Source organism: Leguminivora glycinivorella, chromosome 23, assembly GCF_023078275.1.
Source record: "Leguminivora glycinivorella isolate SPB_JAAS2020 chromosome 23, LegGlyc_1.1, whole genome shotgun sequence".
Classification (NCBI taxonomy): domain Eukaryota; kingdom Metazoa; phylum Arthropoda; class Insecta; order Lepidoptera; family Tortricidae; genus Leguminivora; species Leguminivora glycinivorella.
In genome coordinates this window covers 2,305,094-2,322,497 of record NC_062993.1, presented here as the reverse complement: position 1 = coordinate 2,322,497, position 17,404 = coordinate 2,305,094, and the positions used below count along the sequence as shown (strand labels likewise).

The window sequence follows — 17,404 nt, the reverse complement described above, 5'->3', positions numbered from 1 at the left end:
ACCTAATAAGTGTCTCCACCCTGCATCGTAACCGGCTCAAAAGTCCCCATAATGCCAGCAGCATTCTCTCGCTGCATTGCGATGGAGATCTGGTGAACCAGGTACGATCCATAGCGGGGAGCACAGCCCCTCTCTCGAAGACGCCTCCCCAGCTCAGGCGGCGACCCTCAGAGCCCCAGGGCCCCGCCGTCTCAATTGCCACTGGCACAAACTCATAGTTTGATTCCAGGGTGGAGTAATTCGTTTGCTTTAGCTTGGCGGTGCGGCGGATTCCACTGCCAAGCCAGCACACCCAGAAGTTTGCCTCAAGTGGGACGCGGCAAATGTGCTTACACAAGTCGCGTCCCACAAGAGACAAGTCTTTTTATATTTAACTTCGGAAAACTGAAAAATTTCAAAGTTTTTTTTTTGCAAGCAGATACTTAAAATACGGTAGTGAGTAGTTCGCTCGTGTTTTAATTTAAATTTTTAATCTGCCGGGGAAAATACGTTTAGAGAGTGGCAACATTTTTTAGCTGTCAAAATAAACGTGTTTGGCAGGTCTACTGTCAAAACTGTCAGAGAACCATGCGGTTATAAAGTTTTGCGAATTACACAAAACTTTGGACAAAGCATTGAATTAAATGGTGCACAGTGACGATGGATTACGTTGTAGGCAATGTAGCTGCCTTAATAGCTGGTAACGTGACGCCAAACCGCCCTAAACTCTCCAAAAGGGCCTTAACTCCGATAAAGCATATGCCTTCTCCGAATGTAACACCTAAAAGCGAATTAGTTGACGATAGATCCATATTTCTGTCGCCCTCGGTACAGAAGAAGAAGGCTATAGTCAAGAAGAGTCCTAAGAGAATATTCCAGAACCCGGACTTGGATGTTACTAACGAAAATGAAGGTAATACAAGTACTACCAGTCCTAAGGCGGATAAAGTTAAAAAACACCTAAAGGGTGAGTTAGATGCTACTGTTAGTCCTAAGAATAACTCTAAAGCAGCTAAAACATCGGAGAAACAAGAATCGCCTAAGAAAAAGGCTGTAAATAGTGATATGAATAATTCAATTGGAGATAATGTTAATCCTAATGAATTGACGCCTAAAAAGAACAAAAAGAAACGCAATTCAATTACTGAGAATAGAAGTGTCACTGAAAGCGTAAAAACAAATCAGTCTGAAGGAACACCGAAGAAAAATAAAAAGAAAAGAAACTCAACTTCAGAGGTTGGTCAAAATGTTGCAGAATCACCTAAAAAGAATAAAACACAAAATAAAGAAAATGTACAAAATGACACTGCCACCAATAAAGATGCAGAAACTGTTAAATCTCCAAAAAAGAAGAAGAAAAATAAAAAGAAACCACAAAATACAGAAGTAGAAAAAAGTGAAAATACTGTAAATAATGTTAATACTGCTGAAGGTAGTGAACCCAATGAAACTGAAGATATTCAACCCAAAGAAACAAAAGCAACCAATCCTAAAAAGAAGAACAAAAAACGGAAGCATCAACAAACCAATGAAAATTCAGAAGAAAATGATGGTAAACCTACAAAAACTAAAAAGATAAAAGTGAACCCAAATGCCATAACTGACAAAGACTCAGATTCAGAACATGAGTCAGATAACGAAATTGAATCTGAAACAGAGGAAAGTAATAAAGAAGTGCTTGAGAAATCAGCAGAGCCGGAAGAAGCCAGTTCTGATGAAGAAGATACTCCGACACCAAAGAAAAAAGAGAAAGTGGAAGAAAAAGAGACAGGGAAAGTAAGGGAGGTGAATACAGAGGACGAAATTAAGAGGACATTGTTTGTTGGCAATGTGCCCTTCAGTAAGAAGTGTAAAAAAGAGATAAAGAAGATTTTTAGCAAATATGGACAGATTGAGAGTGTTAGGTAAAAACATTAAATTTGATGTACAGTAGATTTTACAAAAATGCATGCCCACTATGATTTGTTTTTGTCACTTAGTGGATATGCACTTTTGCAGCTATTTTATGATTTTTATGTCCTTTCTGAGTATAAATTCTGCATTCGACATTCCCTGATTTTCTGGTCTGAATAGAAGTATTTTTTTCTATATCATCTATGCATTGGAGACTTGTTTTTGACAAATATTGTTTGAATCATTTACATGATCATATTTTCATGTATTTTTTTTTTGGTCCGGTAAAAATAAAAGTCATCCAAAATAGCCTAAGCTTACTGGAAATTTTGATGATCAAATTTTTTCTAACTATGCAAAAGCTGTATTAAATATTTCAACTATCCATTTCAGGATCCGCACAGTGCCAGTGAAGGACCCCAGCGTGACCCCAAAGCTGGCTGTGATCAAGCAGGAGCTTCATCCAGAAAGGAGCACTGTCAATGTCTATGTTAAGTTCACCAACCCACAGTGTGTTGATCAGGTAAAATTACTTTGAGAATAAAATTGGGCTCAGAAAATTTTGTTTTTAGCATTGAGCAGCTTAAGTGTGGTGTTCAAACAACTTGAAACTTTTAAATATTATTTTATATCCACCAGTCTCTTTATTACAAGGTTACAGTGCTTATCCTAAATTATTAATGTTCATGGGATCAAACTATTGCAACTTCAGGCAATCTGATATGTATATCTTTTTAGGGTGCAATCAGGTAAGTGCCAATATGAAGAGAAGAATGTTGACCTCTTTTTGGAAAATTCATTTTTAACCCCTGATGCAAAAATGATGGGGTGTTATAAGTTTGACGTGTCTGTCTGTGTGTGTGTCTGTCTGTTTGTCTGTCTGTCTGTATGTGTGTCTGTGGCACGTAGCTCCCGAACGGATGAACCTATTTCGATTAAGTTTTTTTTTTGTTTGAAAGCTGAGTTAGTCGGGAGTGTTCTTAGCCATGTTTTATGAAAATCGGTCCACTATGTCGCGGTCAGGGGTTTTTCAAAATTTTAATTTTGTGGTTAGGTTATTGATTATTGATACTTATGTGTTTACACCTATAAAATTAATAACTTAGCCAAACCTGTAGAAGATTACCCAAATTGTAAAAGTATAGTTTCAGTAACAAAATATGCTAGTTTTGTAAGTAGAAACTATTTGTCTTATGTTCGGTCTATATTTGTTTATCTTCTTCTAACTTAAGAGCTGTGCTCTTGTCGGTGGAGCAATCTCCAACTCGTGCGGTCTTCTGCCAGCTCCTTCACCTTCTGATACGACATGACCTGAACCTTTTCTTTAATTTGGGTGAAGTAGTAAACATCGTAGAAGGATTTGTTTATACATGTGTATTATTTTTCGCAGTTTTTTTCCCAACAATAGATGTCTTTTTTTCAGGCGTTAGCAGAGAACAACACAGTCCTAAACAACAACCACCTCCGCGTGACCCGGAGCGGCAGCACCGGCGCGGAGCACGACCCGAGACACTCTGTGTTCGTTGGCAACATTCCCTTCGCTTTGGAAGATGAGGGGTTGAGAGAGAAGTTTGAGAAGTGCGGAGAGATTGAGTCGGTCAGGATTGTGCGGGATAAGAAGACGAATGCTGGAAAAGGTGAGATTTTTTTTGTAATTTAGAGTATTTTTTAAATAATATAGTGCACATGGCTTGAGTTGCTCCATGTTCGTCGGCAACATTCGCTTCGCTTTGGAAGATGAGGGGTTGAGAGAGAAGTTTTTGGTGGTAGGTTGTGGTGGTGGTGGCTTTCGGTGGTAGTAATAATGCCAACTAAGTTTTCTGCAAAATTACCATTCGACCGAATGTTTTTCTGCGAAACATGTTATACGAAGTGTGTTTCTGGCCAAAATTATTCTGCCAGATGAGGGTAACCCATTCCCGTGGCACCTAATTCGTGGTTCTCGCATTTTGTTTTGAATAAGGGTTAACAGGAAAAGTAAATCATTCACGGTAATAAATATGTGTTCGCGTGCAGAACTATTTGGAACAGCTGACTGAGGGCCGTCATCTTGCCGTGCAAACTGTGACTTATTGTGCCATAATACGTCCTAGACGTCACTTCTTATCTAACCGCGTAGTGAGAGTGTGGAACAGTTTGCCCGAAACCGTAATCAGTGCACCTACAGTGAACTCTTTTAAAAACAGGCTCGAAAAATATTTATTGAATTGACAAAACACAAGTGCATCAGGACATTGACGTGCACGTATCAGCTTTAAGCTGCCTGTGCATTAGCAAATAATAAATATAGTTATTTGTTATACAAGAGTAGTCAAATTAAAATACATTTGCACCCGAGTGTAACACAATACTTTCCCCCTCACTATAGCGAGGAAAGTACAATGCAAAAAACGCGTTTATCACTGCTTCCAGTAGTTCCACAGGTGGTAAAACATCTTCATCACTAGATTAACCCACTTTTATCAATTTTAAAGCAGAAAATTTGCCTCTATTAAAGGTCAGATAACTTTATCCACTAGTGGATAAAATGCTTTTTTAGCCGCTGGTATTAAAGGACAAAACACGTGTTTCCGAGCTAGTGAGGGGAAAAATAAATAATATGCTTCTAGAGAATTTAATTGAAATGATTTATTTATTTACAGGTTTCGGTTACGTCAACTTCACGTCAAAAGATGGCGTGGAACTAGCACTCGCTTTAACAGACGAAGATCTTACCATCAAGAACAGAATCATGAGGGTCAAGAGGTGTACGCAGGTCACACAAAGACAGGCGCAGAAGGGAAATAACAGGTAGGTTTCAACCTTAACGCTAAGTAATAATCTAATTTAAATTAGAAGGTTTTAATTTAGACATTTTAGACTTATAGAAACCGCAGTACCAAAGTCGTGCGTTGCAAAGCAAATGTCACCATTTCAGCCGAGGCAAAATGATTTCTTAATATCCATGACTTTCCTAGGCCTCGACTCGCGACCGTCAGACCTCGTGAAATTTTGTAAGCAGGTTGAAACATTTTTTTTTCTTGATTTATTGGTAATCGACAGAGATTTATGTCCGTTTATGCTTGCGAGGACTACAATTCAAATAACCAAAATTATGTATCATGATTCATTTTTATTTTTTTTTGTTTTTTTTTCTCATGAATGTCGAACCGAAGCACTAAAATAATAATATAGTGATAGTGACACTAATAACATGAGTTTTTTTACAGGCCAGGTTTCCAAGGAAAGAAACTCAGTCAAGGTGACAGGCAAAGGAATCAAACGCCAGGCAAATTCAACCAAGGACGTAACCAAGGGTTCCAGGGAAATAGGGGAGGGAACTTCCAAAATAGGGGTGGGAATTTCCAAAATAAAAGTGAGAATTTCCAGAATAAGGGTGGTAACTTCCAGAATAAGGGTGGTAACTTCCAGAATAAGGGTGGGAATTTCCAAAATAAAGGTGGCAATTTCCAAGGGAGGGGCGGAAATTTTGGAAAACAGAATGATGGCGAGAAGGTTGGGGCTGAGAGAAGGTTAATGAATAAGAGAAAGAGTCAGGTTTGTGTTATTTCTCCTTAATTTTAAATGTAATTTTAGTGTTATGCCTATGTAAATTTCGTGATTTTTCTCACTTGATGGTCTCACCGGAAGACTAGCGCTGGAAGTCGCCAGCAATATGCTGGTGAGGCCATTTCGTGGCGCTTAATTACTTTTATATTTTATGTCAGTGTAAAATTGTTTATTATCTGTGTGCTTTCGAATAAAAAACATTATATCCTAAATCTTTGACAGACAATTCCATCTAAGTAAGGTTGCTTATCTGTCTCTTTTAGTCATATCAATTGGTGACAAATTGGATTGTGTCAATCAGACTATTTCTTGTAATATAAACGCGTTCACCTACACTAGCTTAGACTTTGTGCTAGGAACGCGCCTCTTTCATATATTTGATCGCCAGGGTCCGAGGTGTGACAGATTTTCAGATTTCGATCTTTATTGGTAAAAAATTATACATTTTTACAAGTCATAAATTAAAAAAGCAACATGCATTTCTAATTAATTTCCGTCCGTGTAGCTTTGTATTTGTTTAAAAGTATTACGTAATTTGCGCGTATTCTATTCCTCACAAAGTTTGTACTTACAATAAACTAGCTTTTGCCCGCGACTTCGCTCGCGTTAGAAAGATACAAAAAGTAGCCTATGTCACTCTCAAAGTCTCCATCCCTTCAACTATCTCTACTTAAGAAATCACGACAATTCGTCGCTCCGTTTTGCCGTGAAGGACGGACAAACAAACAGGCACACACACTTTCCCATTTATAATATTAATATGGATAATTTCGTACTTACAGTATATTCCAATATTCTCAGGAGGGAGGTGACGGTCCCCGCGACGATCAGCCACGAGAGAAGAAACCTAGGAAGGAGTTCGTAGGAATGACTGCAGAGAAAAAAAAGGTAAGGAACCTTTTCAGATAAAAGCCACGGAGCAGAGCCAGTCAGCCCTTTGTCACATGAAAATTGCGCATTGTAAGCAATTTTTATCATACAACTAAAACGAAGTACAGTGCCGTAATTTGTGACTTTACAGAACGCGTATATTCTTTTAAGTAAGCGTAAGCGACGTATATTCTTTTTTAGAATTATACATTTATTTTGTACAATATTACGATGAAACATAGTACTAAAAAGTTGTAAAAAAGAGAATTTTATCATGCAATTTATGCTATAAAGAAAAAAATCTATAATAAAAAAAAAATGAGGCTAATGTTTTTCGTCGTTAGCACACCTACTACAAGATTACCTGAAGTAGTGACGTGGAAACCAATAACAAATATAAAAAAAGTTCTACGGAAAAAAAACATGAATGTGAATGTGTTTTTATATCAAACAAAACTTAATGCATAAATAAGGTTTCGAATTGTGATGTTACCAGAAAATGACCTCAAGATTTTAAATTATTATGCAGCCATAATTTTTGTGTTCTGAAGAAATGAACCATAATAAGCGTATGGATATTACTTAATATTGGTGAGCAATACCTACGAGTATATACATACTTACTTATCATAGTACTCGTACCTGTAGTTTTATTTTCAAATATCTTAAGATTTATGTATTCGAATTTTCTAGAGACAAAACCCATTTATTCCATTTTAATAATTATAAAACTCCCGTGAGACTTACTTTTTTAAAGTTGAAATAATTGTGTTTTTTTTTTATATACTACATCGGTGGCAAACAAGCAAACGGCCCGCCTGACGGAAAGCGGTCACCGTAACCTATGGACGCCTGCAACTCGAGTAGCGTCACATGCGCGTTGCTAACCCATTAGATACTTGTACACTCCCTTTTCCATACCTTTTTTCGATTAAATTTCATTTTCACTAGCTTCTTGGCGCCCAGTGTACTTTCTGAAGTACATTTGGTTTCAATGGAATTTTAACTTTAATTTTCCGAACAAATGAAATTGAATTCAATCTCAAGTATAATAAGAATCACAATTCCCTAGCAAAAATTTTGTATGGTGGGCGCTACGAGGCTAGCCGGTTCCACACTGGACTGTTTTGAACAGCTGACCGCGGGCCGCCATCTTGGACGTTTTCTGAGGCGTGCGGCCAGTGTGGACCCGGCTATTCATACTCGTACAATAATATTGTTTCCATGAATATATTTCGTACACTGGGCGGCAAAAAGTTATAATATTACTGTTTTCCTTTGTAGGTATCTAACTTTGAAATACTTTTGTCCACAGAAACGCAAGTTTGACAAGGGACAGAAGAAAAAGAAGGCTCTAAGCGAGATTTTAACGAAGTAATTTGTGAGCGTCAGGACCCCTGGACCACTACAGATATTTGATGTTTAGTACATTCTAAAATTTAGTACCTATTTGATACTATTTGGTACCTGAGTACATATATTTGGTACCTCCACTGATATCGAAAAATCGAGCGAATAAAGTGGCCAGACATTCTGACGTCAGGATGTCTGGACCATTTTTGGTTTACATAGTTCTAGACAACACTACTAATTGATATCTTAGTCAATATTTACTACCTATTTGGTACCTGTCAATATATTTTTTTCAAATTTTTTGGCATACCAGAAAAAAGTTATGACGGAATTTAAAGTTGTGAGCCCGGCCGTGCCATTGAAGTATGTAGCGCCTGTTTTGACACTGTTTTGTTATTTTTATATTTCGACTATATTAATGCCACTAGTCAGTAGAGATGATGTGCGAGTGCCTAAAAATAAATTCCTATTTAAGTTGACGCGCAGGAGGGCAGGCGGATTTGCCTCTATTCTTTGGACATGCGCTACATACTTCAACGCCACGGGCCCACGGCTGGGCTCACAACTTTAAATTCCATCATAACTTTTTTCTATTACGCCAAAAAAATTTGAAAACAATATATTGACAGGTACCAAATAGGTAGTAAATATTGACTAAGATATCAATTAGTAGTGTTGTCTAGAACTATGTAAACCAAAAATGGTCCAGACATCCTGACGTCAGAATGTCTGGCCACTTTATTCGCTCGATTTTTCGATATCAGTGGAGGTACCAAATATATGTACTCAGGTACCAAATAGTATCAAATAGGTAGGTACTAAATTTTAGAATGTACTAAACATCAAATATCTGTAGTGGTCCAGGGGTCCTGACGCTCACAGTAATTTTATTTTAAATGAGTCATTCGATGTTAATATTGTGTCAATAAAATTGTTCGCTTTTATTTGTTTTATCTTTTATTTTAAGTGAAGTGATCCGATGGTTAATTCTAAATATTTAACATTTCAGGAATAAGCGTTTTCCCATTTTGAATTCCGGCAACGCAATCCCAAATTTATTGTCCCTCCTTGTCGTTACTTAGGTACCGAAAATGTATAGAAATCTGGTAGGTAACAAAAAAAGGAAAGTTTCATACAAATCATTGTAACATATTGGGAAGTCTAGTAGTTATCTGCTTAGATCTTGTTCAGCATCATAAACTTAAACCATTGGTACCTATCTATCAAATGTACAATCTTTATGAGTATTGCTCAATTTGTCTTATAAACGACGGGAAGAATAAAACAAACAACCAGTGTATTTGGTACGGTATAATTGTATATTTAATCATTACAAAAATGTCAATGTTAGCAAAAATAATCACAGTCTGCCACTTTACACGTATTTCTAGTCATGAAGCCGGTACAAAACAAGCGCTTAACCTAAACCGTCTCATATTTAAAAAAAAAACTAAAATTTTCAACACATGCAATACCACACAACTGTCAAAACCTGCTAAGAAATGGCGGCAGACGTCTCAACTGTCAAAATCACTTTTTTTTCTAATAGTTGACACATCGGCTTCCAAGTCAATACAAAATGTTAAACTATCTTACTGTACAACTAAAACTAAGATTACATTTATAATTCACACTGTAAAGCTATCATTGTCCATGTCAAATTTTAAACTGTTTTTTAATGTTTCAAAGATGGCGCATGGCGTTAAAAGCAAGAATAAATAGATCCAATCCTTGGGGTACAATCACTATGTCTATGGCACCATCTTAAGCTATTGGTAACTTTTAATCAGGTATCAACAGAAGTCCTTAGTAAGCCCATAACGCCCCCTCGACACGATCGAACATTCACCATCGTCCGATCGTCTGAAGGAACCGTAAACCCCTCAAGCGAGACTAACTTATTATTGCTAACATTCCCGAAAACCTAGAGTACCTACGTACTTATCGATAAATTATAAATACAATACTAATATTTACATTTGACTAACAGTCATTCGCTATGGACTAAGTCAGTTTGTTCGGATTGAGCAAATATAACCCGCTCAGCAAGAAAATAAAGGCACTTTTACATTAGTTATACAACACAAAACATAACATCTAAAAATCTGGAAATAATGTAGTGTTCATTCATAACGAAGTGTCATTTTTGCGTTATATAGCAAGTGTATAAGCATCTTAAGACACCATACAAACGTTTGGAAAACTAAACCTAAACTTAAACCACGGAAGTCTTTACAAATGTCAAATAGAAATGTCAGAATCTAAATTATATGACAGTTTAATTAAATTTGAAACGTCTGTATGAGGCCATCCGGGCGGCACGGCAGGATGGAACCCACACTCCCTACACCTTTGTCACTACTGAGCATAACCAGGGGACGTTATACAGAGGGGACAAAATCAGAAAATACAGCAGAATCATAGTGGTCAAACGTCTACCTATTCAAACTAAAAAAAAGTAAAAATTTAAACAACTTTCTGTAACTGTCTAACGAGACTTCAGAAGTGGGATAATAGAAAGCGGAACTATGAAGGTCATAGTAGCTTTGGTAAAGGAAAAATCACCACGTCCCACCAGGGGAAAAATGGTAGATAGCTTCCAGAATAACAATGAGATTTCTCTTAAAATAGAAAAGCATAATCATACAATAGTTTTAATGTTAGAACTAGGCTATAAGCTTTACACAAAATAAAAAAAGAGGCTTTCCATCAAAATTGTCATGTGTAATAATGACCTGATCTCTGATGATCAGATTTTACTTTGGAATGTCTGAAAGAACACTTGAACAAGGACATGTCTGTGATGAAATCCACATTCTGCTTTTCCACAAATTGTATCCCCCTAACGTCCCATCTCCTACCTCTTAACCCCTCTTAAATCTCAATATCGTCAGTGTCACCACTAAGAACATCGCGATCCAAATCAGAGTTGACACGAAGCCCATATACACTTCAGGATCCGCTAGCGGCCAGCCTCTAGTCAGGATAGATCTCAGGGAAGTCGTGGCTAGAGTGAGAGGGAGGCAAAGTGAGACGTAGCGAAGGATCCAGGGCATGCCCTCGATGGGCCAGATGACCCCGGACAGGAGGAGGGTGGGGTAGAAAGAGCCCAGGGCAAGTTGAATCGCGTTGCGTTCTAGCTCGCACGCCGCGGAGATTACGAAGCCGAAGCACATTCCGCAGAGACCTGGAAAGTAATGGAATGGTGAATATTAACATAAGAATCATAACTATCATAACATATACTCTTATATATATATGTAGATAGGAATTAGTCGACATAATAGTAGATACATATGTTTGGGAAAAATCTACGTTAAATTTTCATAAAATACTCATCGTCCATCGAGGATTAGATAAGTGGTGCCTTTTAGAATAAGATAATAACAAAATAGATCAGTTATCATATCATCTTTGATTACGTGCCGATTTTTAATTCGTTTTGAATTCGGGAGCACTACTTCTTGGACAATATAAAGTTATTAATTTTAAGACGGCAAAGTAAATCTAATAATATACTTAGGTTCTTACAGTCCATCTGTTTATAGAAGTCAGTTCAAAATGGACTCTAAAAGTAATAGTTAATGAAAAAGGCGTAATAAGAAATAACAAATAAAAAATTAAAGGGAAACTTTGTGACCTGACATGACGGAGACTACTATAAGCGGAAGCGGTAATATAGCGTGTCACGCTCTAGGTGCTACTATCAGAATTAGCAGAGAAGAGGATCTCTCCTGAAGACACAATAAACGAGTGAGAGGTAACACTAGTGTGTCGCACTCTAAATGCTATATCAGAATTAGCAGAGACGAGGAACTCTCCTGGATACACTTACCTACTTACTACAAAAGTGACGGAGATAGTACTGTGTCCCGCTCCAAATGCTATATCAGAACGGAGAAAGGGATCTTTGTTGGAGACACTTACCCTTGAGGTTTTCTAAGAGACCTTCCAGCAAGAATGACGGAGATTACAGTAGTGCTCCGCGCTCTCAATGCTGATTAAAACAAAGAAAAAGACAAAGATTTACCTTGCAGCAGCGTAAGCATGACGACCAGCGCGATGTTCCCGTTGCATTTTACCCCGAACACCAGGATCATGAAGACGAGCACGAGCGCCGTCTGCCCCACCATCACCACGAACTGCGTCACCACGTGCGAGAACAGGATCTCGCCGGGCGACACTCCAGCCACCCACGAGCGGTCCAGGAGACCTTCCATACGCTCGACTATCAGAGCTGATGAGGTTAGGGCTACGGCAAGGAAGAACACGATCCTGGAAGGAAATAGTGCTGATTAGAAAGAGTTTTCGGCTAACAGATTTATAAGACATAATGCGGAAGACATACACGAAAAAAAAATGACAAACTACGCTTCAAAAGTTCTAGTTCTGGTTCTCAAATTGAATTGGCTCGAACTGTACAGTCTATCAAAAACTGCTAATTTTGGGGCCCAACTCTTGACACAAAATATCGTTGGATAAGTCTTGAAACTGCATATTGTTGGAAGTTTCAGAGCCCCCTCAACTTAGTGGCTCACAAATGAGTCGCGCGATTTAATTTGGGAAAATGCTGGTCTAGTTTAGTTACATCACATTGGCGCCCAACGTGGAACCTTTTTGAGGTATGAGAAGTTTAACCACCCTATACGTGCAATACGTATACTTGCTGGAGTAAGAGACAGGCACCCTTGCAGAGAGCTCTTTATTTCTCAACGTATAATGACGCACTACGCACAATATATGTTTGATATACTGTTATTTGTTAGGAAAAACATATCTCAATTTGCTCGCGTTGCCTGTCCGGGCAAACAGCTTCGAGCTACAGGCCGTCTGAGAACAGTCCCCCGTCGCATGGCACTTTCAAGAAAGAACCCGCGTGTCATCGGCCCTACTTACTACGAACACTTACCTGCCGATCTTAAGAATGAGCCATATGACGAAGCATTTAAGCGCAAATTGAGAAACCTTTTGTTAGATAACCCTCTGTACTCTGTAAATGAGTACATGGAATTGAATTTGTGATAGCATGCATTTGATTAAACTGACTTCGGATTTTATTTCATTTCTTAATTTTATTGTGTTTTGTGTATTTCTATTTGTAAATGACGATCCTTATTGGGAGAAAATATTCATTTTATTATTTTCAATTTATAATGTAATTTTCGACGATCATGATGAGAAGATAAACATAACTTTGGCATGTAACAAATTTATAGTGTAATTTTTATCATGAAATAAAGAAATCTAAATCTAAAATCTATATCAGAAATGGATTAGGTACTTAGAAGGGAAAGAAAAACAAAAATTCTTGTTTTCTTACAGTAAGGGACTTAACATCATCCCCGTCACATTGGCGCCCAACTTTTCGAATGTGAAAATTTTAATAAATGAGACATAAAACCTAGATTATGAGTATTATATCCAGAAGCACTTACGTTAGAATAACACCAGGAGCTACGAAGTCAGTGAAAGACGGGTTGTTGTCGCCATAGATGGGTTCCTTGAAGTCGATCGGGATGTCTCCCACCTTCGGGTTGTAGTCGCAAGTCGCCAGCAAGTCCTGAAATACGCATTAGATTTTTAAAAGCCATATAAAAAAAAAGGTTTTGGTTGCACATGTCGTGGTCCAGTTGCAAAGTCGTTTTGTTCCTTTTGTTAAATGTTCACTAAGAAAATGAAAAAAAAAAAAATTCAAGTTGTCTCCATTGGCGTTCTACTGATAACCTGATCAACTTTGCTCAATTTTGATTTTCCAATAGGTGCCTTACATTAGAAAATTTTAGAAAAACAGTCCAGGGGATGATTCAGCTAATAAACAAAGGAAATTACTAGCAGACATTCAGTTTTGTAAAGAGGCATTTTGTGAGTGGTATAAGTAGACTAGAATAAGATATTAATATTACCTTAGCGAAGTCCCTGTATGAGAACTGTATGTCTCTGTTGAGCATAAGTCCGATCTGCTGGTTGGACATGTCGAGCCACACTTGCACTTCTGAAGATTCGATGGTTTCTTCGTCAGCCGTATCCGCTGTAATGAATAATTTCTTACTAGAATTTGGTCCAATATTTTTTGAAACTCAACACTTGAACCAACTTCAAATTTATTTGAAATTTACCGAATTTTATCGAGTTTGTCAAAATACAATGGTCTATCAGAGACTCTCCATTAGCAGTTTACAACGTTACCTTGTTCAACGACTTGAACGGTCCTGTTCTGGACCTTTTTCACATGTGTTGGCATTTTACGCAACAGTAACATTATTTAAACAAGGTTCTTTATACTATACTTCCTTAAAATTAAGTATAACCAAAGAGGATCGAGTATTATAGAGACTTACTGTCGAAGTAAAATGTGTAATCACAGTGCATAGACTGCCATCTCTTGACACAGGCTTAAAACTTTTGAACCTCAGTTTTGACAATTTGGCCCATATTCTTAGCTTGATATGTGTTAAAATGTCAAATATTAATATTAGCGCCAAAGTGTAATGCCATCTTTTCTGTATGGTACTGAGGTAAGTTTTTTTCTTAGACTTTATCTGTCTATACGGAGTTATAAATATATGTCATTGGTATAACTTACCAAGAGCCAGTCTCGCCACCAAAGAGTCCGTATAGTTCTCATTAAAGTATATCGCGCCCCACGCTTCTCCCTCCCTTACAGCGGCCAGCGCCGAAGATAAGTCTGCATAGTACTCCTTTATTATAGAAGCGTTTCGAAGATGGTCCAGGTAGCGACAGGAGAGGTTCTTCATAGAGCAGGAAGAGTTGTAGGGGCAGAGGCCGTTGATCACGTTCACGTCGTTGTTCACTATGGCCTGTGGAAGAGAAATAAAATAAATTTGAGAATCGTAATATAGTTAACCTTGGGCTTCCTATATAAAGTCAGTAGTTTCGAGTTAAACTTGATGGTTATTTGAGTGCATCAGTGGATGCTAAATACTAGCCAAAGTTGAGAATATCGAGTCGGAAAGCGGATACTAGAGTCTGGAACTAGACTGGGAAAATGCCATCTTGAAGAAGTGTTATTGGTATTACGATAAAGGCTTGTGTGGTTTTCCGTTGTACACCAGTTAGGGGTGCCTTCAAAACATGACTACGCTCTTTTTAGGATTCCGTAGTCAACTAGGAACCCTTAGAAGTATAAAATATAAGGAAAAAAAATGTTTTGTTAGAGTAGCAATATACTAGTATATATTTAGTTAATAAGAATTATTTATTATTGGAGTGACATGTAAAATTACTTATAATCTTATCAATAAAAATATCATTTTCATGTCCCATGTTGCGAAGAACAATAGTAATAAAAACCGTGTATGGCAGAAAGGATAACGCTTAAAGAAATAAGTTATGATAATAATGCTAAGACAATGGTAATCATTTTAACCGCCATTTTAATTGTGTAAAAAAAGACACCTGCATAGAGAATAACAGGAAATATTGCAGCATAGCAACGCCTAAACAATATATTATAGTGATTATATGAAGTACGACAATAAGGAAAAAAATGATATTAATAACGATTAAGTATAGATATTTTTTGAGCAGGTTTAAACTGTGTGGGGTTTTGTATACCTAACTACAATAGAAAAAAGACAAGAAATGATGACAATGACTAGGTATCTAACCGTAGTTCGAATACGTTTAAAGGACAATGTGTCACAATGTCATGGTCATAATCATAACAATGACTGTAGGTAATATCAATAAAACATACGAGACAATGATGGCTTTGCAATAGACGAATCTTAGTCAGTTTACGGGAATGATCTTGAAGGCATTATTTATATTTACACTGATATGATGTTGGCGAAACTCAGGCAATAAATTGTAAACAGTAGCTTTAAAGTGACATCAATGCCATCAAAACTGCAAGAAAGCCAGTTACAATGGAATCAAAATGTCGCTGGAACGGCTGGAACAAAAGACCATCCAAGATGACCAAGATGGATTAAAACTGGTCTGGTGGCTGGTGGTGGTCTTCAAAGTCTGTCAGAGAAAAGGCAAAGCTGATCCGAGTAATAGGTAGCTAGGCAGGCAGGGGAATGAAGTGAGAACAGGCACGGAGAAAGAAAAAAAATGAAGATAGTGTTGATTCAATGAAATAAGATAAGACAGTAGATAATACTGACCAGTTTGAGTCCCATCACAGGTATTATGAAGACGATAATCAAGAATGTTCTAAACAATGATATATATGTTAAAGTAGATAATACCAACCAGTTTGAGTCCGCTAGGGTCACGACCGATGGCGAGACAGACCAGGATGACTTATATCACAGGTAGCATGAGGATGATAATCAAGACGACGTTACGCCACATGTAGAGAATGTTCCAGACAATGATATAGATGTTAAAGTAGATAAAGATAATACTGACCAGTTTGAGTCCACTAGGGTCACGACCGATGGCGAGACAGAACAGGATGACTTGCATGACAGGCAGCACAAAGATGAACAGCATGACTCCGATGTTACGCCACATTCGCAGGAAGTTCTTCTGGATCAACGCCTTTATTTTGCCTCGCGATGTTAACTGAAAAGAAGAGTAAAATATACAATCAGAATTTTGCAAGAAACTAAAACTGAAATAAAATATATACGATACATATAAAATAAGCGACCTACACTACACCATAGGCCGTGAGAGGAATCGAACCCGGTTCTTCAGCTTACTATGCGTAATATTGAACAAAATAATTTGATTTGTTCCCTTGAAAGAATGTAGGACGATAAGGGCATTTTCAGAATTTGGGACCCCCCGATTAGCGTAAGTTGTTAACAAAAATTAACTCGCTGTCAGTTTTGTGACGACAATTAAGCATAAAATCTGTCTAAAAATTTACTTTTTTCACATTCTGAATGTAGATTATCGCTTAAAGTTTATGTAATTAACACAAAAACAATCTTTTTATAGAAATTTCATGCTTAATTACTGTCACAAAACTGACAGTGAGTTAATTTTTGTTAATAACTTACCTACGCTAATTGGGGGGACCCAAATTCTGAAAATGCTCATAAACAATATGGAGATAAATTGTGTCCCTGTTTGTTAATCATTTTTGTCGTTATATTGTCATGTATAACTGTTTAGTAGGTACTTAGTAAGTATAAAAGAAACCCACTCGTGTCAAAGTTCAATTCTTCCTCATACAACTGGGACCGGTTGGACTTTAGCAATTAAGAACAATCGACTTCTAATGATCTTATGTTCGAGGGTTTACTGGTGAAACCCGATAAATCGAGATAATTTGGACGTAGGTACGCAGAAGCGTTCCAATCCACATGAAATTGTCATTAAGTTTTAGACCTTGTATGAAAAACAAGTCTTTCATTTCAATGACAATTTCAGATGGATTGGAACGTTTCTGCGTAACGACGTCCATTTGTCCTTGAAATAACAACATTGTGGAAATTGCACATAGTTCGAATTTCAAAAACCAGTTTACTCAACTTATCGGGTTTCACCAGTAAACCCTACGTGTGAATTTTTAATTTTATCAACTTTTAAAATAACGACTTTATTTCAGTACCTAGATACTGGAAGCAATGTCCCAAAGATTAAACTTATTAGCACTTCAAAATCCCAAAATAGTTAGTTATAAGTATCCATAGCTATCATGGTGAATCTTTAATATCTTTATACTCGTAGTTTAAAATAAAATAAAAACTTACATTGAAAAGATCTTCGCAAACGTCGATTTGTGGTCCTCTAGGCTGGGTGAGTTTTCCGGGTAGCTGAAAACAGAACAATGCAATGG

At 37.3% G+C, this 17,404-nt stretch overlaps 2 protein-coding genes across 6 annotated transcripts in view; one reads left to right on the top strand and one right to left on the bottom strand.

Moving 5' to 3' along the window:
- The first annotated feature begins 543 nt into the window (after positions 1–543).
- On the top strand, positions 544–8,590 carry LOC125238446 (nucleolin 2). 4 transcript variants are annotated; one of them, XM_048145799.1, is made up of 8 exons: positions 544–1,883; positions 2,266–2,395; positions 3,296–3,509; positions 4,515–4,662; positions 5,082–5,409; positions 6,223–6,309; positions 7,607–7,670; positions 8,531–8,590. In XM_048145799.1, exons 1-7 carry the CDS (start codon positions 640–642, stop codon positions 7,667–7,669), a joined length of 2,214 nt encoding a protein of 737 aa, XP_048001756.1. In that variant the 5' UTR covers positions 544–639; the 3' UTR covers position 7,670; positions 8,531–8,590. The 4 variants fall into 4 exon arrangements, with proteins under 4 accessions (XP_048001756.1, XP_048001754.1, XP_048001755.1 ...); XM_048145797.1 differs by having other exon boundaries at positions 7,607–7,664; positions 8,525–8,588; XM_048145798.1 differs by having other exon boundaries at positions 7,607–7,668; positions 8,534–8,570.
- A 350-nt stretch (positions 8,591–8,940) lies between these two features.
- The window catches only part of LOC125238257 (ABC transporter G family member 23), a 165,317-nt gene continuing 156,853 nt past the window's right edge, over positions 8,941–17,404 (bottom strand). For both annotated transcript variants that reach the window (XM_048145533.1, XM_048145534.1), the window contains 7 exons: positions 17,319–17,381; positions 16,024–16,179; positions 14,228–14,462; positions 13,548–13,672; positions 13,080–13,204; positions 11,675–11,919; positions 8,941–10,831 (listed from right to left, as the gene is read on the bottom strand). In XM_048145533.1, coding sequence (XP_048001490.1) covers positions 10,509–10,831; positions 11,675–11,919; positions 13,080–13,204; positions 13,548–13,672; positions 14,228–14,462; positions 16,024–16,179; positions 17,319–17,381 — 1,272 coding nt within the window. In that variant the 3' untranslated portion in view covers positions 8,941–10,508. The remainder of the gene's footprint in view (positions 10,832–11,674; positions 11,920–13,079; positions 13,205–13,547; positions 13,673–14,227; positions 14,463–16,023; positions 16,180–17,318; positions 17,382–17,404) is intronic.